This window comes from Typopeltis vanoorti, chromosome 15 (genome assembly GCF_054136105.1).
Source record: "Typopeltis vanoorti isolate ZY-2024b chromosome 15, IOZ_Tvanoo_1.0, whole genome shotgun sequence".
NCBI classification, from domain to species: domain Eukaryota; kingdom Metazoa; phylum Arthropoda; class Arachnida; order Uropygi; family Thelyphonidae; genus Typopeltis; species Typopeltis vanoorti.
In genome coordinates this window covers 13,293,496-13,318,632 of record NC_143563.1, presented here as the reverse complement: position 1 = coordinate 13,318,632, position 25,137 = coordinate 13,293,496, and the positions used below count along the sequence as shown (strand labels likewise).

The 25,137-nt window shown below is 34.6% G+C and overlaps 1 protein-coding gene across 1 annotated transcript in view; it reads right to left on the bottom strand.

Annotated features, from left to right (window-relative positions):
- Positions 1-182: 182 nt before the first annotated feature.
- The window catches only part of RpL28 (ribosomal protein L28), a 43,643-nt gene continuing 18,688 nt past the window's right edge, over positions 183-25,137 (bottom strand). The window contains exons 3-5 of the mRNA XM_090405316.1: positions 21,150-21,273; positions 6,023-6,141; positions 183-324 (exon numbers count right to left, since the gene is read on the bottom strand). Of these exons, the coding sequence (XP_090261442.1) occupies positions 238-324; positions 6,023-6,141; positions 21,150-21,273 (330 nt within the window). The 3' untranslated portion in view covers positions 183-237. The remainder of the gene's footprint in view (positions 325-6,022; positions 6,142-21,149; positions 21,274-25,137) is intronic.

Sequence of the window (25,137 nt, the reverse complement as noted above, 5' to 3'; positions counted from 1 at the left end):
TCTCTCCCCTGAAAAGCTTTGGTTTATGAGCTTCAAATAACTATCAGTGAAGGCAACCTGAAAGGATGAGGATTACTGCCACCCACCTATCTTCAAAAGTTAAGGCTATAAGCAGTTTTGTCTAATTCTTTTGGGGAATAAAAGGCATTAGGGATTTATTTTTATTTAGAAATAACAGTATAATCATTCAGAAATATTTTATTTTATTATGGGATGTTACAATTAGAATACAACACTTCATTCTGGCTTCTTACGCAATGTTTTCTTTCTTGGAACTACAGGACGCTGACTACGGAGAATAGCACTTGCACGTCTCAATGCAGTCTGGAATATAAAAATAAAATTGCCTTATCATATAAGCTCAGTTTAAAAACAATATGCTGAAACTAGTTTTTCAGTAATAACATTTATAATTTAACTATTACACGCACACCACAATGAATGTCCAAAAATGTGATTAAACAAATATCTTTGTAAAATTACCTGTAAAGTAGTAGAAATAAAATATCAGATATTTAAATCATTTGTTTGGGAAAAAGGTTTTATCAGGCTATGTACTTTAAGAAAAGGCATACAGAATCAATCTAAATTTTGGAATTCCTCAGAATCTTTTCCCTTTCATCCTGTATGATAGGCTTTCTCTCCAATTCTGATTTAAAGGATTATACTAACTTAGATAACCTCTGCTGACACATTTTTGAATACAATGTCTTGTTTTTAATACTATTTTGCTATTTATGTCATCTCCTCATGCCCTAATTTTTCTTCGAATTGGCATATATGGTTTTTGTTTAGTGTTTTTGGCTAGTATCCCTCTCTTTTGTTCCAAATAAATTTACTTCAAGTGACTCCCCATTGCACTAGCTTATTATTGTACTTTGTTTAATCTGTTATCTGCTACTAAATTTCATTTTCCATCTTCCCTAAAAACTGTGTCCAAATAGTCTATTTTATTCTCCATTAGTGGAGAATGCAGCTGATGTTTTCCATGTCCCTGTCTATTTTCACAATTTTTGTTTTTATTGCTCATTTTCAATGTATTGAAACTTTGATTTTCACTTAATGCATGATAAAATAAAGGTATTTTTTGATTATTTCACTATTTAAGTGCCATTTTGGTCTGATATTATTCAAACTACATTTCCAAGAATGTAACCTCAATTCATGACACAGTCTAGGAGAATTTATGACAGCTTGTTAATGATGGTTTTCAAGGAACCAACTACATTGTAAAAACAGGATCTACTCTCCTGTTTTGACTTTAGAGAGCAACAGAATAAGTAATGCATGTAATAGCCTATTAGTAAATAAAGATTTGCTTTGAAAATTAATTTAATTCAAAGTACACTCACACAGGTTAATAAAGTTGTTCAATAAAACTCACTATTTCAGACAAAAATACAGTGTTAGAGTAGGAACCATGAGATAGTAACAGTTGTTTGCCATACTCTCTTTCCCACATTCTGTTAAAAAAAAAAAAACAGATCAGTGATGATAGTATTGGGCTGGCTGTGATTGTTGCCAGTTTCTTAGGGCTAAAATGGCTTAACTTACTTTGGAGAATAAAAAGGCATTAGCATTTTTGTTTCTTTTTTTTAAAAAAAACCCTCCTTACTCTGATTTACTATTTCTCACAAAAAAGATCTCACTTCAATTCTCCTTACCCTTGGTAATATTCAGATCACCAGAAAAGATCATGTTCTTTTCATTTGAAGTTTCCTTGCACAAACATGTCACATCTACAACCAAAAGCTACTAATATTATCGATTTCCTGATATGTAACCAAGGGGTCTTGAGGCTGCTAATATTATATAAATCCCAAAGCTGCTCAAACTTCGAATACTGTACCAAATATGAATTGGGGTAGTATGTACCTCCCCCAATATAATGTTCTATTTGTGCCTCTTAAGCTCATCTATGTATGGGGGTGCTTAAGGGTCAAAGCTGTACAACTGAGAGGAGACCTCCACATAGCCTTTAAAGGAATGCAGAGAACCGACCAGGGCTTCTGATACTGAACGAACGAGGATGGGCTGGCAATTTGGGATTTAACCGACCAAATTGTATTCCTATTGGTTAAACCAAAATACAAAATGATGGTACAACATGACAAAATTTCATGCCAGCTGGGATGTCACCTGGTTAAACAAGGCCCCCGTTGTTTTCGCCAGGGAACCAGGGCGAACAGCGAAAACTCAGCTACTGGAACAAATCTGAAAACACCAACCAACTCAACATCGCCAGAGTTAAAGATCGATACTATCAACATAAGAAGCCTGAATGGCAAAGAAATGGAGCTAGCGGAGGAATTAGATAAGTACCAGATCGACATAATAGGGGTGACTGAAACAAAAAAGACAAAAAGTGGTGAGATCTTTCTGAGCAATAAATACAAAATGTTATATTCAGTAAATAACAATCAAGGAAATGAAGGAGTAGTCATAGTATTCAACAGAAAATAAGAGGCTAATCTTCTTTATGGCAGGCAGTCGCAAGTAGAGAGATGTGGGAAAATATCAGAATGGGGAATTGAACAATGAGACTTATATGTGCCTATGGTCCCACAGAAGGTTCTACTAAGTTAGAAGTGGAGGATTTTTTTATGTTTTAGAAAAAGCAACTGACACAATGAAAAAGTAAAAGTTGGTCCTTGTTGGGGATCTAAATAGCAAAGAAGAAAGTGATTGCCAGACATACAAAAATGTTTTGGGAAAATTTGGAGAAAAGAGCAAAGCTAATAATAATGGCAAATACCTGTTGGATTTCTGCTCAGGACATGGACTGGTTATTACTAACACCATGTTCCAACATAAAAATGTGCACAAATTCACATGGAGAGAAGAGGCAAAGAATAAGAAAAGTCTCAATGACTATGTTATTGTTGATAGTGATGTTTTCTCCCTGGTGCAGGACCAGAGTGTACAGAGGATTTGAAATTGGAAGTGATCACTATTTAGTCTTGAGCAGGATAAAATTTAATTTCATATTGAAAAGAATGACATGTAAGAAAGTTTTAAAGCAAATAAAAGTTGAGTAGCTCTCAGATATGAACTGTAGACTAAAATACACAAAGATTATTGAAGAAAAAATTAGAGTTTGAGAACCTTGGAGATTCAGTGGCAAGCCTTGAAGAAAACCCTGATTGATTCAGTTAGAGAGGCATTCTGCAAGGATAGAAAAATCCATGGTGGACACAGAAAGTTAAAGAGATAGTGAAGGAAAATAAGAAAGCATATGAAAAGTTCATGGCAAATAAGTCAGCTTGTGCTCTTAGAGAATACAGACAAATATAAGAAAGCTAAACAGTGTGTAAAACTAGCTAAACAAAAGTCATGGGAGGACTTTGGCAAGAATATAGAAAATAAATATCAAGAAGGTGGCAAAATATTCTGGAGGTTGTTGAAGAAGCTTAGGAATGGAAGAAAAAGTGCTGTAAAAGGAGTTAGAGATGATAAAGGTGATATGAAAATGGGAGAAAAAAATATCCTTGAAGCATGGAGTAATTACTTTGAAAATTTGCTAAATGAAACAAGCAGTGCTGACAGCACAGTGATTAAAAAACACTGACCAGGCATGCAGTCAGGAATACATATCCATACTTGAAGTCGAAAAAGCCATCAAAGGCTTGAAATGTGGAAAGACAGCAGGAGTAGATGATAATTGACCAGAAATGCTGGAGTATGGTGGTATAAAAGTGTTACAGTGGCTGTACTGCATAGTTCAGAATGCCTGGACAGAGGGACGAATTCCCGATGATTGGAGTAGAGCTCTCATAGTACCCATATATTAAAAAGGGAAATAAAACTGAATGTGAGAATTACAGAGGTATATCCCTACTGAGTGTTCCTGGTAATATATATGCAAGTATACTTGAGAAACAGTTGAGAAGAATTGTAGAAGAAAAGCTTGGTGAAGAATAAGCTGTACTCAGGCCGAATAGAGGCTGTCAGGATCAGATCTTCACTTTACGACAAATAGTCGAGAAAGCATGGGAATATAACAAAGATCTGCATTTAAGTTTTGTTGATTTGGAAAAGGCATATGACAAGGTGCCAAGAGAGAAGCTATTCAATACGTTACAGTTATATGGTGTCAATGGGGCATTACATCAAGCAATACTTAGTCTTTATATGAGTTGTAAGTCAGCAGTTAGAACTGAAGGAAGTACAGGCTTAATGTTAAATCTGGTGTGAGACAAGGATGTACATTATCCCCTCAATTATTCATTATCTATATGGATCACATTATGAAGGAAAGTGGTATTAAATATGATATCAAAATTGGAGATGTTAATGTCAGTTCTTTGCTTTATGCGGACGATGTTATACTTCTAAATAAATCCGCTACACGTGTGCAAGATTCTCTGACTAAATTGAATAACTGTTGTAATATACATGGTATGAAGGTCAGCAAGAAAAAGACAATGAAAATGTCAACTGTGTTGTGAATGGAGAACCTGTGGAACAAGTAAAACATTTCATCTACTTAGGCAAAGCTGGTATGGTAGGAAGTCAATTGAATAAATTCATATGGAATAAGAGAAATTAATCGCAACAGTAAATTAGCTGTATACAAGACAGTGTTCAAACCAGTTTTAACTTACAGATCTGAGAGTTGGGTCAGAAGTAAAACACTTGACCAAAGACTAGAGATATGAGAGTCCTGGAAAAGATTATAGGCATGAACAGATGGCATCAATGGCAATATCATATTAAAAACGAGGATATTAGGAAAGAACTTGACATTGTCGGCATCCAGGAATGCATTAGCAGAGCTAATCTCAGGTGGTATGGTCACTTAAACTGAATGGGCGAGGAAAGATTAGCAAAATGAGTGTTCTCTGCCAGGTTGGCAGGAAAACGACCCAGAGGAAGACCAAGATATAGGTGGATTTATACAGTACAAAGTGCCTTAGACGATAGAAATATAAGATCTGATAATAATAATATTGGAGTCTGACAAGTAACAGACTGATTTGGAGGATAATTGTAGATAGGAAGTTAGTAATGATGTAAATTTTTCATGTAATACTATCATATGCTGTACACCCCTTGAGGGTACATGTCAAGAATTGGATGATGAGGCTCATCTATAGTTATCTCCATTGGTACTACTCTGCCAAACTGAACACTCATTCCATCACTTTCCTTTTTTTTAAGCTTGTAAAAAAACAAACAAACAGCTATTTCTTCGCATTCATAGAGTTCAGCTCCAAGCATACTGAATCTAAGTTCGTGTCATCCTCAGAATGTTTTCTACCAAGGAATATAACTTATTAGGTATTCAAATTGTATCACCAGATTCCATCTTCCATTATAACCACCTGTCTGCACAAAGAACAAATGTAGTATAGGGGTTTTTGCAACCTAGTGTCTGTGCATGACAAAAATTAAGATAACTGTTGTATGGATATTATTGCTAGAAAATTTTCCATGTTATTCCTTTAAATTAGTATTAATTTTTTTATGGCTATTTTGCCAATTTTTTGTTAGGAGTATCCCTTTTTATGATGTCACTGGCTTTTTACTCTATTTTTAGGGCATTACTAATGTTTTTAAAGATACAGATACATAAAGAAATAATTTTGAACATACTTTTGTAGAATGCTTCTGGTTGTCTTCTTTTGGAACAGCATCAGGTATATAGTTATAAATATTTTTATACTACTACTACTACTGAAGTATGACTGAAATAAAGGGAGAAGCAGAAATGTGAAGATAGAAAGATGTGGGGAGAATTGTGGATAAGACAAAAAGGTATGTGAACTTAATACCCAGGTTTCAAGGGTAGGCTGTAAACTCTTTTCCCTAATGGGGAGAAGAAGAAAAAAAAAAAAAAAAGCTACTCCAAAAGGCATGTCTAAAATTATTCCTTCCTTATATTCTCCTTGTATCTATGGCTTTGAAAACATAAAAACTGAGTAAAAAGCCAATGACATAATAAAAAGAGATACTCCTAACAAAAAATAGGCAAAATACCTATAAAAATATATTTTTTTTTATTATCATTAAAATGTGTTACCATTTTCAAATCCTTTCTGTACTTGTTGCTATTCACAATCTTTTTAATGGTTGTCATAGTGCGACGAGCTCCTTTATGTAGACGTACAGCGTTCAAACTCTTGGCAGGGCGTTTACGAACTGAAAAGAGAAATTACTTCTTTAAGAGTAAAATAAGGAAATTTATACATATACAATACAGAGGCAATATACAGATGCCAAAGGACATTAATACCCTGTTATAAGCTACTAGAAAGGTCAGCAAGGTTTTTAATTAATAATTCAACTGTTGCTGAAATATGATTTACTATTATTCTTCAAATTAAATAACTACTAAATTATATTAGCTAATTGTGAGATTGTAATCGTATTTTAATCCGGTTCATTTAGGAATTTGCTCATTCCAATGATCATTTTGGTTAGTATATCAAACAAAATTTGAAATAAAGAATGTTATATAATTTAACATGTAATATTTATTTTGAAAAAAAAAAAAAAAAGTTAAAAGTTTGTCAACACCAAAAAATATTTAAATAGAAGTGTTTATTCAAAATGTTGCACTTGCTTTGTTGACAAAGTAGTAAAAGTGAAATACACATGCAACATGTAATTATATGAAATGCATGCAGCAATTATAAAAATTAGATAAATCAATAAAACTACTGAGGTGAAAACATTAAGAAAAGCGAAATGTAACTATTAAATAAATCCCAGAACACTCAAATCAGAGAAAATTGTAAAATACAGTCAATAAATGATTGGATTCAAAAGCAGAAAGAAGAATGGAACAATCATATAGAAAGAATACAGAATGAAAGATGGACAAAAAAAAGGTAAACTGGAAACCAAAGGGGAAAAAGAAATAAAGAAAGACAAAGGTGGCAGGATGGTCTCTGAAAACTGAGGCATTACAAGTTTGTGCTTAATAGCCAGCAAAGGTTGGTCGATTGGTAGAGCCTCTGCTACTAATGGCTCAGTTAAGTAAGTTTGAGCGCAGTTAGTAGTTGGAAGGGGGCCCATTTGTTTGATGCTGTTGTCACACTCTCCCTTGATGAGTCTTTGGACTCCCTGGAGGTGTCAAATAATAATAATAGTGAAAAGAAGAAAATTAATATGGAAGCAATTAATAATAAAGTTGAAACAGAGGAAAGAAGACCAAAAGGTCACTCTGTCAAGTATGTAATGACAAGGAAATGAGAAGTACTTTTTTTTCTTTTTATGTGGATTGCATGTGTTGTGAACAATCCATGTGTTTAAGAAATGTTGCTAGTTGTTTCAGCAAGAAAGCTTTCCATGAATACAGACTATTGTCTATGAATAATAATAAGCCTCATTTTATTTTGTGAGCTTTAATAAATGTGTGCACAGATAGCCTATATTTTGAGCTTGCATGTCGCTGTAACATTATTTTAATAAATTAATGTAACAGATAAACAGATTAGAAAATAGTTTATTAAATCAACTCAGAATGACATAACAGTGAACTTTAATGCGATGTCCCTATTCGCTAGTAAGCTACTATAGAATACCCTTAAATTAATGAAGAAATTTTCTTCAGATATCAAACTTTGATATCTGGAGAAATGAACAGAGGAAGGTTTTATTACAAGTGGGTAGTCCTACCCTACCAAACTAACAAATTTCTATGTGGTTTGCTTTTAATAACCATATTTCCTCAACTCCATATACAATCATCACGGACACTATGTTTGCCAGATGAAAAACACTGACAATGAAACTTGACAAAATTATAAAATTAATGTAATGTTAGTGACTATTTGCTTGGTGATAGTGTTTGATCTGACAATGTCACGTTCCACAATATTAGATATCATAACAAGCCAAAAGGCTATTTTACCGGCGATATAAGTTAAGTTTAAGGGAGATGGCAAATCCTGTATTATTGTACAGCCGGGTACGAAACTTGGATCGAAATCCACCGAATCCTAGAGTTTCATGCCGAAAAAACTATCGGCGAACCCAAGTGTAAGTAATCACTTGGGAAGTACAACACCAGGGCAACTCTAGGATTCGATGGATTTCGATCCGAGTTTCATACCCGGCTGTACAATAATACGGGATTTACCATCTCCCTTAAACTTAACTTATATCGCCGGTAAAATAGCCTTTTGGCTTGTTATAGTAGTAATAACAATATATAAGTACACCATTTTAGCAATTCGTTAGTAGAGGTATATGTAAGTTCAGTTCACTTAAAACTTTGATATTCCAGGTCTACCTACTCACTGATGAGACCTCAAAAAGGATTGAAACCGGTCTGGGTAGTGACCTCTTCTCATAATGTAAAACAGTAACACATCTCCTAGGAGCTGCGTTTTACATTATGAGAGAATATTAAGGACGTGACAGAGGTTGCTCCACCTATGCTCCGAGTTGCCCTGGTGTTGTACTTCCCAAGTGATTACTTACACTTGGGCTCACCGATAGTTTTTTCGGCATGAAACTCTAGGATTCGATGGATTTCGATCCGAGTTTCGTACCCGGCTGTACAATAATACAGGATTTACCATCTCCTTTAAATTAAATATCATGTCTTCCATAGGGAAGACAAAGGGCCAAAGCCAAATAACTGTGAGGAGATCTCTGCATTGCCTTTAAGGAATGCAGAGAACCGATTGGGGCTTATGATCTAATGTCTAATCCTTACCTTCACTTCATGTGGTGCACACCCTGTTAGTTGAACAAACAAGGATGGGCTAGCAAATTTTATTTTAGCATACCAAATTTACCCTCTAATGGCTTAAACCAGAAATACATATGACAGTACAACACGAGATTTCAAGTTGGCTGGGGAATCGCCCAGTTAAACAAGGCCCTCCTAATGTGTTCGTCTAGAGTGAATGGTGAAAAATTAGCTACTAGAAGAGAGAATAACCCAATGTCAGATGAAATGAAGATAGGAACCATCAATATAAGGAGTATATTAATGGATAGGAAGTCAAACTGCAGAAGAACTGGAAAAGTACCACATAGTTGGCATTAATCTGACAAAGAAGACAAGAACAGGTGAGATCTTACTAAATAAGTATACGATGTTATATTTGGGAAATAATGATCAAGGAAAGGAAGGAGTAGCAATGGCATTCAACACTAAACTGTTAAATGCCATTGCGACAAGTAGAGCTATGTGTTCAAACTTTAACATGGGGAAATGGACAATGAAACTTATTTATGCATGTGGTCCCACAGAAGGTTCTTCAAAAGAAAATGTGGAGGAATTAGATGCAAGAAATAAAAAAAAAGCCTATGTTATTGTTGATAATGATATCTTTAGGATGGTTCAGGATACAAGAGTGAACAGAGGATTTGAATTTGGAAGTGACCATTACTTAGTTTTAAGTAGGATAAAACAGAACAGCACATTAAAAAAAAAGTTTTAAAAAGAATTAAAGCTGAGCAGCTTTTATAGGTAAACTGTAAACTCAACTATGCAAACATTACTGAAGAAAGAATAATTTTAATTATATTATGAATGAAGAAATTAGGAAGGAACTTGAAATTGTTTGTTTGGGAAACAGGAATGCTGGTTCTGCTGAACCAGCATTCACTAGAAGTATCTGTACAAAAGATAATGCAGAAAAAATGTGTGTGAGACAGTCTAATGAGTATGAGGGAGAGGTCATCAATCAGCTTTTTTTTTTTTTTTTGTATAGTATCAAAAAATTTAATATCTTAGTTTTCAAGGATTTTGGTGCAACACCTCAAAATAAGTTTTTGAGACTGATGCTATTGAAGATGCATTTCTCAGGAATATCAATCCAAGAGAGAATATATGATCTTGACAGCTGAGTATTATCAAAAGGTTAAAGGGCTTTCCCCCTTACCTCTAATAATACTCAGAAAAAAAACTTGTTTTTTTGGAAGCACTGAAGGTTACTTAGGCTGTTATCATCTCACTAAGGCAGTGGTTCTCAAACTTTTTTGTCTGGCGGCACACTAAAATCAATAAATAAATTTCACGGCACCCCTAACATTATTTGCTTTTTTATAGAGAGTAAAGTGCCGATTAATTGATTCTGTAAGACTCGGATATATAACCCATAAATAAATTGATATTACAGATACTAAAGATATGAAGGAAAGCATGTTTAAAAGAAAACAGATTTTATTTAAACTAAATTGGTTTATTTTCAAACAACCCAAAGACATACAAAACAAGCTATTATAAAGGTTCAGATAATAAAATATGAACTTAATGTGAAATATGTGCCTGGTGTTGTTTGCATATTTCTTTGATATTAGGCCTTGTTTTTGAGAGACATCTCATTTTCAAGGGCCTTTAGTCTTTCTCTCTTCTTTGTTTTAATATTTACGAGTGCAGAAAAACCCGGTTCACACAAATAAGATGTAGAAAATTACAATTAGATGTTAGGTGCTTTGAATCCTATAGTTGTTATTCAAAATGAATTCAGACACATTTCTGAATCTCAACATACGATTGTTACTTCATCATCATCATCATCAAATTCCTGCCATGTACCCTCAAGGGGTGTACAGGATATGACAGTACTACATGAAAAAATTACATCATTACTAACTTCCTATCTACAATTTTCCTCCAAATCAGTCTGTTACTTGTCAAGACTCCAACATTATCAGATCTTATATTTCTATCGTCTAAGGCACTTTGTACCGTATCAATCCACCTATATCTTGGTCTTCCTCTGGGTCGTTTTCCTGCCAACCTGGCAGAGAACACTTGTTTGACTAATCTTTCCTCTCCCATTCTATTTAAGTGACCATACCATCTGAGATTAGCTCTGCTAACGCATTCCTGGATGCTGACAATGTCAAGTTCTTTCCTAATATCCTCATTTTTAATATGATATTGCCATTGATGCCATCTGTTCACGCCTCTAATCTTTCTCAGGACTCTCATATCTGCGGTCTCTAGTCTTTGGTCAAGTGTTTTACTTCTGACCCAGCTCTCAGATCCATAAGTTAAAATTGGTTTGAACACTGTTTTGTATACAGCTAATTTAGTGTTCAGACTAATTTCTTTCTTATTCCATATGAATTTATTCAATTGACTTCCCACGATACCAGCTTTGCTGATTCTGTTGTCTATTTCTATATTTAGTTTACCATCTTCAGTGAAAATTGTGCCCAAGTAGCTAAAATGTTTTACTTGTTCCACAGGTTCTCCATTCACAACACAGTTGACATTTTCAATGATTCTGCCTATTTTCATTGTCTTTGTCTTTTTATTGCTAACCTTCATACCATATCTATTACAACAGCTATTCAATTTAGTCAGAGAATCTTGCAGACTTGTAGCGGATTTATTTAGAAGTATAACATCATCCGCATAAAGCAAAGAGCTGACATTAACATCTCCAATTTTGATATCAGGTTTAATACCACATTCCTTCATAATGTGATCCATATAGATAATGAATATCAGAGGGGATAATGTACATCCTTGTCTCACACCAGATTTAACATTAAACCATCTTCCTGTACTTCCTTCAATTCTAACTGCTGACTCACAACTCAAATACAGACTAAGTATTGCTTGATATAATGCCCCATTGACACCATATAACTGCAGCGTATTGAATAGCTTCTCTCTTGACACCTTGTCATATGCCTTTTCCAAATCAACAAAACTTAAATACAGATCTTTGTTATATTCCCATGCTTTCTCGACTATTTGTCGTAAAGTGAAAATCTGATCCTGACAGCCTCTATTTGGCCTGAATCCAGCTTGTTCTTCACCAAGCTTTTCTTCCACAATTCTTCTCAACCGTTTCTCAAGTATACTTGCATAGATCATTCAAATTGCATATCAATTAATTCTTCGGCTTCTATAAGACTTAACTCACTCATTGCTGATGTTGACTCTACAAATGGATTTCGAATCCAATCGTATAAATTGACTGAAATGTCTGGAAAATAATGGTCAATTTTTTCTTCTAACAATATTAAATGACCGTAAATAAGCTTTTGCAGATCAATGTTCTTACATTTTCTGGAGGCAACTTTAAGGAACATTTCTACATTGTTGGTGTTTAATTTTATCTGTAGATGTCAAAATATTCTCATTTCTTCCTTGTATGTTGGAGTTCAGCTTCAGATGATCGAATATGTCTGTTAAATAAGCTAGTTTGGAACACCAAAAATCATCTTGTAATAATTTATAGAATTCTGGTTTGTCTTCATTTTGAAAAAACATTAATATTTCTTCAAGTTAAAAAAAACGATCCAATACGCAACCTTTTAAAAGTCATCTTACTTCGGTATGAAGATTAATAAATCCGCAAAATAAATTATTTTGATAATTTATTAGTGCGAATTGGTTCGTTAGCTTTGCTACAAGTAGACATTTCTTGATTGTCATAATCTTCACTTCTTTTTTTAAGGAAAAAATTATTCATGATTTTGAAGAGCATATGTAACTTTAATGTTTTATTTTAAAATTTATTTCAAGTAAATAATTTTTTTTCCGGATGGAAAAAGGAAAAACATTTGTTTACGATGTCTCTCGTTATAGTTGGAATATATAACAATAAGAAAAACCTCTACTCACTGAATTTAACGACTTTAATATCGTATTTCGTTTATTCTCACTGATGACAAAAGACTCATGATTTTTGTTTGGGGGAAATGATCATGTATAATACTTGAACAGAGAGAAATACTAAAACAGACAGCAGGACAACTAACCATTCATTAGTTCATTTCCCCCAGTATTTATGTGCCGTCACATATCTAGTTACTATGACACGCAGTGATCTAATGAAATCCCAGGATATAATATAAGAGTGATACAAAAAATGATAATTTTTTATATATGCTTCATCCATTAAAAATATTTTGCTTTTTTCAAATAAACGATTCAAAATTTTGCAGCACCCCTGTGGCACCCTAGTTTGAGAACCACTGCACTAAGGGATGGCATGAAAGACTGTTAGGGTACAGATTGTACACAATCTTGAAGCTTGGAAAGTGAGCATTGCAGGGGTTGTCATATGGGTAGAGAGGATGGAGTGATATTCAAATAGGGTTTGAGGTCAATGAGAACATTTATGAATGGGGAAGAGGGAGGGTAATATAACAGAACCCTTAGAAACCTGCATTAGTAGAGAAATGCAAAAATAGACATAACATGCAGAAAATGACCTGAGAGAAAAGCCAGAGCTCTAATTATAAAGGGCAGAAGGTAGACCAAAGATGAGTCTACGCCAGATTATCAGATAGCTTGAAAACAAAGTACAGCAGTGCAGGTTTCTCTGAATCTTTCCATGGCACATGTTCAGAGGTAGTGATTGCAGATGTTGAGTGATAATCCCAAAATGATAGCAATAGATCAACATTGTTCGAATGGAGACCTTTTATCTTCTGTTTCTGGAAGGAGCTGAATATGACCTTCCTACCTCATTGTGGGATAGATGCCATCTAAATATAACAGGGTGAGTGCAGAGAGAGAGAGAGACAGAGAAGACAGGTGCTGGTTCAGGAGTCATCTGTAGAGTACAACTAGAGGAGAGATACAATCATTACCAGAAGCCTTGATATCCAGACAGTTCAAGATTTCTTTTGATGACATTCTGATGATTTGGATAGATTGGCAGACTGGGCAAAGGAGAATGGATGTCAGTTTAATGTCGCAAAGTGTAAGGTTATGCATTTTGGGGTAAAAAAAAAAGATTCCCAGTTGTATACTGGAATTGTACTCCAGGAAATTGATGAAGCCAGAGACTTGGATAGGAACTTACGTTTAGGGGCAAAAGCAGCTCATCAGATTACTTGGTTACTGAAGAATACTTTGACAAGCGACAAGCAGAGACAGGTTGAAGATTTGTGGTTTACAGAAACTGGTTGATAGGCAAAAAAGGGGTGATATGATTGAAACATACAAATTACTGAGGGGTTTTGCAAGATTATTTCAGAGGAAATTTTTCCGAATAGGTCTGGTGATGGGAGAACTAGGGGGCCATCCATGGAAACTGAGTAAGAGTGTAGCTAACAATGGTGTTAGAACTAGTTTTTTTTCTTGGAGAGTAGTGAATGAACTGAAATAGGTTGCCAGAGTTCATTGTGGGTGCCATGACTGTGAATGAGTTCAAAGCAAAGCAAATGTTGAATGGTTCTTGACATGATGTTTAGGACTTCCCTCGATGAGTCAAAATACTCCTTGGAGTAGCCCGTAATAATAATAATGTGTAAGTCACATGGTTCTACCTCAATTCCTTCATGGTGATTATCACAACTTTTCAGCTCACCCTTGTAAAGCAAACCTTAGCAATCCCAAGCAAAATGCTAAATGTAATCAAAACAGTACATATCAACATGAGATTTATGGAAGAGATATGGCCTTTTCACAATTTGGCCATGTGTAATGCTGTAACTAGCACATACTGTGATCTCAGTGCATAACTAGTTCTCACAAGCATTCTCAAAAGTTGTAAACAATGTTTTGTTGTGTGTTACTGGGTGAAAATACTCACATTTACTTTATTTACAATGACATCCACTTTATTTTGTAACTTGCGAGGCAAGCTGTTCATGAATACCAATAACAAATTCCTGATTATTTATCCTTAATGGTGAGTTTACTAATTGAAGTTGAGATCTCAGCAAAAACAAATCATTTGTTCTATCAGATCATGTTAACCACAAGTTCAAAAAATGTTCAATAAGTATAACAGTTTAAGATGTTAACTCATTTTGTAAATTTAGATTCTAATTTTAAAATAAATGATTAGTACACAGTTTGTTTTTTTTAAACAATTCTTATATTATTTCCATATCAGTTAAAAATTACATAAGAAATCTGGGCCATTTATGGGTGCAACAATTCGTTTCAAAAATGAAAAGCTGTGGCTCTCACATAATATTACTTACCATCGGTAAAATATGCAAGGTTGATATCAACAGTAGGAAAAAAAGTACATATTAATTGCAGTAATTGGTGGAATATATTATTGCAAGGATGTAGCAGAACTGGTCCTAGGTATCAATTTATTTGATATCTAGGGCCTGTTTTGCTACTTATTCTCAGTTAGCACAAAATGGTCTACTTTGAACACTTCCCACTCTGGTTGTTACACTCTATATGAATTTTTTCCATACACAATGCTTATGAAGTCAACCGCCTTATCATCAGTTTCTTGATATGTAGCCTCAATGGATGTGCAGTATGTTTACGTTATTACTAATCTTTTATTAGAAACAAACATGATATTATGATATGATGAAATGTCAACATATGTACTTTATGTGAGAAAATAATAAAATTGTAATCTCAGTGTTCCTAACTTTCACAGCCGATAAACTACAATAGCACTGAAATAATTACCATGAAAATTGTGAATTGGTTTGGCCTTTGTTATTAGCATAGGGGAGGGAGCATTGATTGAGTCAGCACTGTTTCATAGTAATTGCATATGTAGTTTTTCTGATAATAGAGGTCATAATAGAGTCAACACTGTTTCACAGTAATTGCATATGCAACTTTTCTGATATAAAGTTGGTTCTCCTCAGAAACCAGGCAGAAACCTTAAGAAAGCAAAAACTCTCATTCAGTGCTAAAGAAATCAAATGCCAGAGAAATATCAGTGCGTAAAAGTGATTACTAAAGAAAGAGCCATACAGCTTCATTTGGGCAATGTAAATTGCATAGGAAAGGTAGATATTAAAGATTCAACATTGTTTCAGGGCCGAATGTTTGTAGAAACTTATGAAAGTTTGATAAAACTTTAATAAGTTTCTTGGGCATCGGTTTTGTTAAGTAGTACAAGCTAAGGCAATTTTGAGACGTTTTGAATAATAAACCTCCAAACATTACAACTGTTTATTGCTCTGATTTTCTCTCTTAATTGATTAATATGCATGAATGAATATTACTTAAATGGCACAGGAAATAGAGAAGGGAAGTCTGTTGTCTTGATAGCCTGTTTACTTATTTATCCTATTTCTTAATAATTCTTCATAACTTACTTCATTTTGATTGTAACACAAATACTCTCTTTCTTTGCATTTTCCTTTAAGAATGATCTTTGTTGTTCAATTCAAGACTTCTATCCAATTGGATAAGTGAATGAGTGACAGACAGATATCAGAAAGTGGTATACAAAGGGTGTAATATGCCAGATTTAAAGTGACCAGTGGTGTACTTAAGGGTTCAGTCCTTGGGCCCTTCTAATGTCTAAAATGTCAAAATGTCAAGTTATTACTCATGTCTTAGGACATGAGTAATAACTTGCTCCACAGAGTTATCCATAAAATGTACAAATTACTAGCTTAAATTATTAGATTTTCAATCACTCTCAAGTCACTAATCATATCTCACAGTTAATTCACATACAGATCCCTTCCTGGGAGATCTTTCTTCAAATTGGGACAGGTCACTGCCAAATGTGGTAATCTCTGAAGTTCTCTATCAAATGTCCACACATAAATTAACATATAGAGTCCATTCATATCTCTAACTGGAAATAAGATTTAAACATTCTACATTACCATCCCATGGAATGACTTTCTGTTCTATCAGCAGCCTTGTCTAGATATCAAGGCAATTTTGTAGGCCATCGTCCACAGGGTTATTTACAATGACTGCACGGCCTGGTCTCCCCGAGTCGATAAGGCGATGTGCCACTCTGGTCTCTCTCTGGTACTGCTGACATTCATCTGTATGCTTAGCTGCTCTGCTATGAAGAGTTAGCCAGCACTGACTCGCATGCTATGGTATACGACTCATGACTTCTACGGCTGATCCGGAATCACCCTGTTGGCAGAGGGAGAGCCAACGTCCAAGAGCGCAGGAAACAGGAACCAAAAGACCTCAAGAGAGGGGGACAAAACCTTTTTATACCACCTCCTTTGACACCCTCTCTTCACTATGTTTTTACTGCACGGCACTCATCTATCGCGTGTAGAATTTTTATGAGAATGCGTTCGAGCTTCGCTTTCCGTATAAATTCTCCTTTCCTTAGGCCATAAGTTATACTGGACGGCTAAAGCGTGACCTTTTGACCTTAGCCTACATTCAACTTACTCTCATACACTACATAGGATAGGATATTCTAATTTAACTATAATTTTATATAAATTCCCCTTTTTGACTCTGTACAAAATAGGTCAAGTTTCACATTTCTAAATTAAACATTTCTTCAGTTCTGCTTTAAAGTTATAATATACATAACTATTTCCTTGCCAAAGTACAAGTTTCTCTGCCTAAAATTAGATTTGTTAGATCCTGAATGAATTAATCTTTTATCCAAATTTTGATCATTCAGGACACAAAGGTCCTGCCTTTCTAAGAAAAAATTTTATTTCTGTAAAATTCTTTTATAGATTTCCCTTCCTGTTCTCTAAGAGTAACCTCCTCGCATTTCTTAGGTCTAGCATTTGTAATATGTTCAGGTAAGGCATGCTCTGCATCTTTCCTGACTTCCTCACACTTGCAATCTGCCTTGTTCTTTCTTGAGTCTCATGCCTGTTACCCTTTTGTTGTTTGAGGAAAATTATTGGTTTTTGTTCTTTATCATTATGGTTAACTGCCCTTGTTTCTTTGCATCTTTTATGCTCACTTTCATATGTAACCTCTTGATCTGTGAGTAACATTTCATCTATCTGATCACCCATGTCTGGATCCTTTGAACAGAAAACCTCACTTGATTTGGTTGTGTTACATGTAACACGTTTAGAGCCTCCCTACGAAGGTTTTTCCTTGCTCGTTCTCTGGGATTTCCACTTCATCGGAGCACCTCCTTTACTCATGGCTTGTGACCCCCCTTTCTTTTTTCTGTATTTCTCTTTTTTCCTAGAAAGTTTATTTCCTTTCTATAGTAATCACACGCAAACTTATACTTTGTCAAGAAGTAATTTCCTAGTATCAACCTTGGATGTGGGGGAGAGTCTCTTGGCAAGACCAGAAATAGATGCTAAGCATACATGCAAAATTCAGGTAATCTTGCCTTTACTCTTACAGATTTTGTCACATGAACAACCTCGGGGGATATTCCAAATAGATTTATGGGTCTCTTCAGATGTTTGACCCTATCCTGTACATGGGGCTCCAGCTCCCTCAGAAAGTTTTCTGAGATGAAAGAAACTTGGGAACCAGTATCCACCAAAGCTCTAAATCTCCTACTGCAAATTCTTCCTTCTACATAGATTCCAGGGAAATGTCCCTGGAATTCCAAAAGAAATCAACCTTGTTGATTTCTTTTGCACGTGTCTCTGGTGCAAATGTGAGATCTGTACTCTTTCTGATAGTCCCTTTTCAGGTTCCCTTGTCTGGCATAACATTTTCATGCAAGCCCAGTTTGTTACAGCTGTAGCACCTTGGGGGCTCTCTGTGATTACCCCCTCTCATAATCTCCGTCCAAAGACAAAGGAGCATTTGCAGTTTCTCTAGTGGATAACTCTGCCAACCTTTGCATTATAGAGTCCATTTTGTCTAGTACCGGCTTTTGTAATATTTCTACTTCTCTGTGAATTAAGTTCAGTTGCTCTCTCATCCTTAGTGAAATAATTTTCCTGGGTTCTCACAGAGGTTGTCATCAGTTGGCCAAGCACTGCATCGAGGCGTTCCATCATGGGTTGATGTAGTTTTTCCACCTCTTGTTTAACCAACTGGTGAACTTTGCTTAGATTGGGAATGCTAGCAGTAACCTGGCAAACTGACTTTACTCTACTCTCCCCGTTTTCCTTCTGTGCTTTCAGTCTCTACTTCCTTTCCTGACATTCCTTTACAATACTAGGGTCCCTATTACTATCTCTCTCTTTTCTTTAATCATGTTGATGGATCCAACATTGGCTGCGGGACAGATGTCTCCGAGGAGTTGTTCTCTTTCTTTTACTGCTGCATAACACTCTTTTAGGTTGGATATCCCTCTTCCAAACGCTGTTTCTCTCAACTCCCTTTTTAGACCTATCCTAAAGTGCTGGAACACAGCCCAATCCAAGTGGTGTTTGTCTTCACTTGAGACATTCAAGGTATTCGAGAGAGTTAGTATTCTGTCATGGAAATCAGATACACTCTCTCTATCTCCTTGTGCCATCTTTTGGAGCTTCCATAAGTTAGGCCCTACATTCTTAACCTTTGAGAATTGTGAGTAGAATCTCTTTAAACCTGTTGTAGTCAACTGTTTCTTTCAGGGTTGGGGATGAGTAGAAATATGTCTTGGCCTTCCCCACTAACTTGCTGCATAGCAAAACAAGTAGCTGGAAATCACTCCAGCAGCCAATCTTCCTTAATTCCTCAATGTATTCAAAAAATGTGACGACGTCATCAGTGTCTTCCCCAGAGAACTGTGGGAATATCTGCTGTGGATTTATGGTTCTAAAAAATTCTTCGTTATTCATGTTAGAGCATGTAGGTAGAGACATGCTTGTATCTTAGCTTACAATAAAATGTTACAGAAATATTCAAATATTCTATTTTCCTCAATAATCTCCTGACTGCCTAATATGAATTCAAAGCCCAACTCACTATGATTGATCAATTTACTAATTTTACGGGATCCAATCACATCCTGTCGGCTGACTGTGCCATTGTTATGTTTACTTTTTCTCGTTACTTTATTGATTTTGCTACTCATTTATATAGTTATTTCTCTTCTGGTTTCTGTAATATGTTGTCAATCAAAACCAGTAATTCAGCTATCACTTTCTTTTCCTTAATCAAGCTATGATTCGTGCCGTTCCCAAGTTTAGTCACGCGTGTTCCTTTCATTCATTAGAGGCTTTGTCTAAATTTGGGATAAAGCCCTTAATTTTACCCTCTGAGACAGTCTCCCTGTTAAATATATTGACGAATTTATATTATGCTGTGCCAGCCAATACAGAGGATAGGTGAGATTCTTATCCAAGGTGGCTCTCTCAGAATAATACACAGTAATGGATGTTCTAACACTCTTACTTAACTCATTCAATTCACCTATTTCACTTTGCTTTTGCATGCAGTCGTGGCACGTAAATTCCAATTATACTCCTGTGTCCCTCCTGCTAAGTTCTGTAATTTTTTTTATGAGTGGCAATTCAAATTCATATGACAGGCTGATTTCAGGTAAATAAAATAAAACATATTTATTGAGCTCTAAGAATTACACATTAGAAATCAATCAAACACATGGTTAACTTAATCACTTCCCTAGTAAAATTTAGATATCATTACTAACACAATAGGACATGAGTAATAACTTGTTCCACAGAGTTATCCATAAAATGTACAAATTACTAGCTTAAATTATTAGATTTAAGGGGTGCTTAAAGGTCAATGCTGTATAACTGAGAGGAGACCTCCACATAGCCTTTAAAGGAATGTGGAGAACCGACCAGGGCTTCTGACCTAATGTCCAATCCTCACCTTCTCGTGGCGCACCCTGTTGAGTATCAACCTGGATACTGAACGAACGAGGATGGGCTGGCAATTTGGGATTTAGCCGACCAAATCGTATTCTTACTGGTTAAACCAAAATACAAAATGATGGTACAACATGACAAAATTTCATGCCAGCTGGGGCGTCGCCCAGTTAAACAAGGCCCCGTTGTTTTCGCCAGGGTACCAAGGTGAACAGCGAAAAGTCAGCTACTAGAACAAATCTGAAAACACACCCCAACTCAACATCGCCAGAGTTAAAGATCGGTACTAAGATGATCTGGTAATGTTGGAGTCTTGACAAGTAACAGACTGATTTGGAGGAAAATTGTAGATAGGACGTTAGTAATGATGTAAATTTTTCATGTAGTACTATCATATCCTGTACACTCCTTGAGGGTACATGGCAGGAATTTGATGATGATTAATAAACATTATTGCATTTAGTTCAGCAGCTGGTTTGATATGGGAAAGCAAAATATAAATATTTGTAAAATGCACACACACCTTTCCCATTTTTGTAGTATAAGTTAACTTAGTTTCAAGGAAATGATTTAAAACTGTTCCTCATTTTATTAAACTACACTATATTTCAATCAACTTCAATTAACCACCTCTTCCTTTTGCATTCTTTGTAACATTATCTGCTGTTTCTGTTTCCAACCAGAAGGAATACTAACAAAAAAATGAAACATAAATAGCAATAAATCAAATGCAAAAATAAATAAAAATAAAAAGGGATTATCTTTGAGTGGGAAATTATATTACAGATTGTTCTACAACGTATCTGGTAACTTACATCTCCTTTTCTTGTATAAGAAGACCACACCCGTGTTACTGGGATCAGGTTCTACCATTATGGCTCGTTTATTGATTAAACCACAAAAACGTGGAGAGTGAATATTCTTCATGTTCATGGGATCCTAATGGAAAGAGGGCAAGGAAAAAAAAAATGAAAGTTAATGATATATACCATACATTTCCTAGTTTTCTCCATCAAGAAAGTTTGTTAATAATAAAAAGTTTATAAATACACTGAATTTTATATCGACATAGTTGTATTTTAGAGTTGTTACTTATGTACCAAAGCTAGATAACCGGAAGGAATGCTTTAAGGAATGCAGACTGGGGCTTCTGACATAATGTCCAATCCTCACAGTGCTGATATACCCAATTAGTAGGCATCCACATGGATACTTGATGACAAATCATGGGCTGGCAGTCTGGGACTTAGATGACCACTCTTTTCTGTATTGGCTTAAACAAAATGATGGTATAACACAACAAAATGCCATGACAGTTGGGCATTACCTGAATAAACAAGGCCTGTGGTTATCAGGAAACAAAGGTAAACAGTAAAATATCAGTGAATGGAACAACCTCAACATCACCAAAAATGAAGACAGGTAGAATTAACATACGCAGTATTAATAGGAAAGGAGGAATTATCAGAAGAATTAGAGAAGTATTATATCAACATAATCTGCAATGATAAACCTCTATCAGAACTAATGGAATTAAATGGTTACAACCCTCATCAAATCCAACGAATAATCAACTCCTACGTTCCAATGCCTTAGGATTCTTCGCTAGATTGCAAGGGTCCAATCCCAAATATGTATTTCTAGCATCTATGAACCTATTAGTAGAATTTTAAAGACATCTCACCTTAATTCCACATATATTATCATCTACATGATAGTTTATTTTTTGTAGATGATAATATATGTGGGATTAAGGTGAGATGTCTTTAAAATTCTACTAATAGGTTCATAGATGCTAGAAATACATATATGAGATTGATTCTCTATCTTCAGATGGTATTTATCAGATCCTTTGGGAATGTAGTTTAATATATTTTAGGCACTGGGCATACAGGTCATTCTGTTGAAAAAATAATTAATAAACATTAATATAACTATGAATACCCAAACCTCCCTTTTACACTGACGCAACCTGAATCAGAATGACACCCCCCCACACACACACAAAAAAAAAAAGTTCAGAAGATTCTCATCTTATATTAATATCAAAAAGCCTTTTGTTTATTTGTTTTTTTTTTTTTTTTGGTTTTAATAGTATTTCTCTAGCATGCAGCAACTGTTTTAGTTGGTAAACCAATTGTTGAATTTACATTGTACTCCCTGGCCTTTGAAATGCTTGCTGTTTCAACACAATGATGATGTACTGTTAATTACAAAATATCTACGCTTTACATTCAAGTTCATTGTCTATGGTTAATTTTTTTTTGTTGTTGTTTGATTGCTGAAATGAAGATTAAAACAGGAGAGATTCCTCTAAATAATAACTATATTATGTTAATATCAAGCAAAGGAATGAAGGGAGTGTAGCTGTAGAATTCAACACTAAATATAATAATAAGCTTCTCGAATAGCAAGCAATTTCAAGTCGAGTGATGTTGGCAAATTTCAAAATGGGGAAATCAGGCAAACTTATTTGTGCCTAGAATTTCTAGTAAGGAAGCACAGATTTTTGAGTTGTTACAGAAAGCAGGTGGCAAAGAAAACACTGATTCTAAATAGAGAAGCAGGAATGAATACCATAAAGAAATGTTTTGGTAAAATTAGGAGCAAAGACAAACCAATAATAATTCTAAATACTGCCTAGATTTCTATTCAATAATTCATTATTTCTAATAAAATATTCCAAAGTTATACACAAATTTACATTGAAAGAAGACAAAAGAAATATGATGCTCTGATTATTTTCTTATTTAATTAATATTATCTTATTAATTTAACTTATTAATAAGATAAATACAAGAGGGGACTGAAGTGATTACTATTTAATTCCAAGGAGGATAAAATGAATAGCATATTGAAAGAAAAATATAGAACTTTAAGAGAAGTGTAGATTCAAATATACGAATATTAATCGAGAAAAAATAAATTGTGAAACAAGAATCAAACTTTCAGAAAACAATGACCCTGCTAGGGCGGAAGTTGTCTGCAAGGACAGAAAAAGCAAAATTTCAAAGCAGATTCAGGATGTTAAAAAAGCAATCTTTGGAAAGAAGAAAGCATATCAAAAGTTCCTTCCTGGCAAAGTAAATCAGCATGTGCCAGAGAGGATACAAAGAAAAATGTAAGAAAGCTAAATGGAGAAGAAGCTAATGCAGCTCCTGGATAAGAATACAGAACATAAATATTACTAATATGGACCTGTTCAGGAGACTTGTGGGGGAAAAAAAAAAAAAAAAAGCTAAGAAATGGAAGAAAGAGTACAGTAAAAGTAATTAGCGATTATAAAGGTGACAATGAAAACTATGCAAGTTGAGAACATTGCTGTGAGTAGCATGAAATGAAACTTTGGTAATAAGATAATTTCGAAATGTCATAATTTTCAAAACAAAAAACATAACAATTCCATACCCCTCTAAACAATTAAATAACCAAAAAAATTTAGGCACTCAGTTTCTTTCTTTTAAGATATCAAATTTTGAAAACTGCACTACTAGTTGACGGACCATGGAATCTAATGGACAGTGACAACTTACTTAAGTAACACTGTGTAACTTAAAGGATGGTTTAGTGTTCAACTTAATGTAAAATGTAAAGCATGCAGAATTACTGAATTATTCTATATATACAAAAACAAAACATGAAATTTGTTTTTGTATTTTTTTACAAGGAAATATAGATAGGCATTTATGAAAAAATGTAACTAGAAAACACAAATGCTTTCCCCCTAAATTCAGGATCAGATTTTCTCTGTAACACAAAAAAAAAAAGATGAGAAATGATGGGAATATAACAACGATCTGTACTTGAGTTTTGTAGATCTGGAAAAGGCATATGCAATGTACCAAGAGAAAATTTGTTCAAAATGTTAATATTTTATGGTGTAAAACAACTCATATCAAGCAAAACATAGTTGTAGCTCAGCAGAATTAAAATAGGTACAGGAAGGTGGTTTGATGTTGAATCATGAGATAAGGGTGCACATTATGAAAGAAAGTGGTATTAGATCTTATATAAAAATTGGAGATATTAAACTCTGATCTTTATGCAGATAGTATTGTATTCCTAAACAAATCTAGACATCTACAGGATTCCCAGCTTAAATTGAATAACAGCTATAATAAATTCATATCAGCAATAAAAAGACAGACTATGAAAATGGAACAGTGGAAACACCAATATAACCTGAATGGAGACCCTACAAAAGTAAAACCTTCAGCTATTTACATGCAATATTTAGTGAAGATGGCCAGAATGAATTTATATAGAATAAAAGAAATCTGAAATAATGGAAGGGAAACTCCAAACAAAGACCAAGATCTAAGCTGATTGATATAGTAAGAAGTTCCTTCGAAGACTGAAACATATCTGATATTGTAGTCCTGGCAGATAACAGATTAATTTGGAGGAAAACTGTTGATAGGAAGTTGGTAATAATGTAAGCATTTTTTGATATTATGATAACACTATACATTATACACACCCCCTAAGGGTACATAACAGGAATTTGATGAAGAAATATACAGAACAATAGGAACCTGGGTGTATAACTGAAGTCATTACTCAGCTGATTTACTATGGAGAAAAGCATTTTTGTGTAGTTTATAAAATGTAGACAAGATAAGATGACCTTCCAAAACAGGTTGGGTTTTAACTGAAAGTTACACTTTTAAAGCAATTATTTGGAAGGAAAGAACTCTACACTGCACATTATACTTGAAATAAGTTGTTGCAGGAATTCTAATGTGAAGTTAAATTAGAAGCTGTGAAGAAATTACTGAAGTGCAACACATACACACACACATA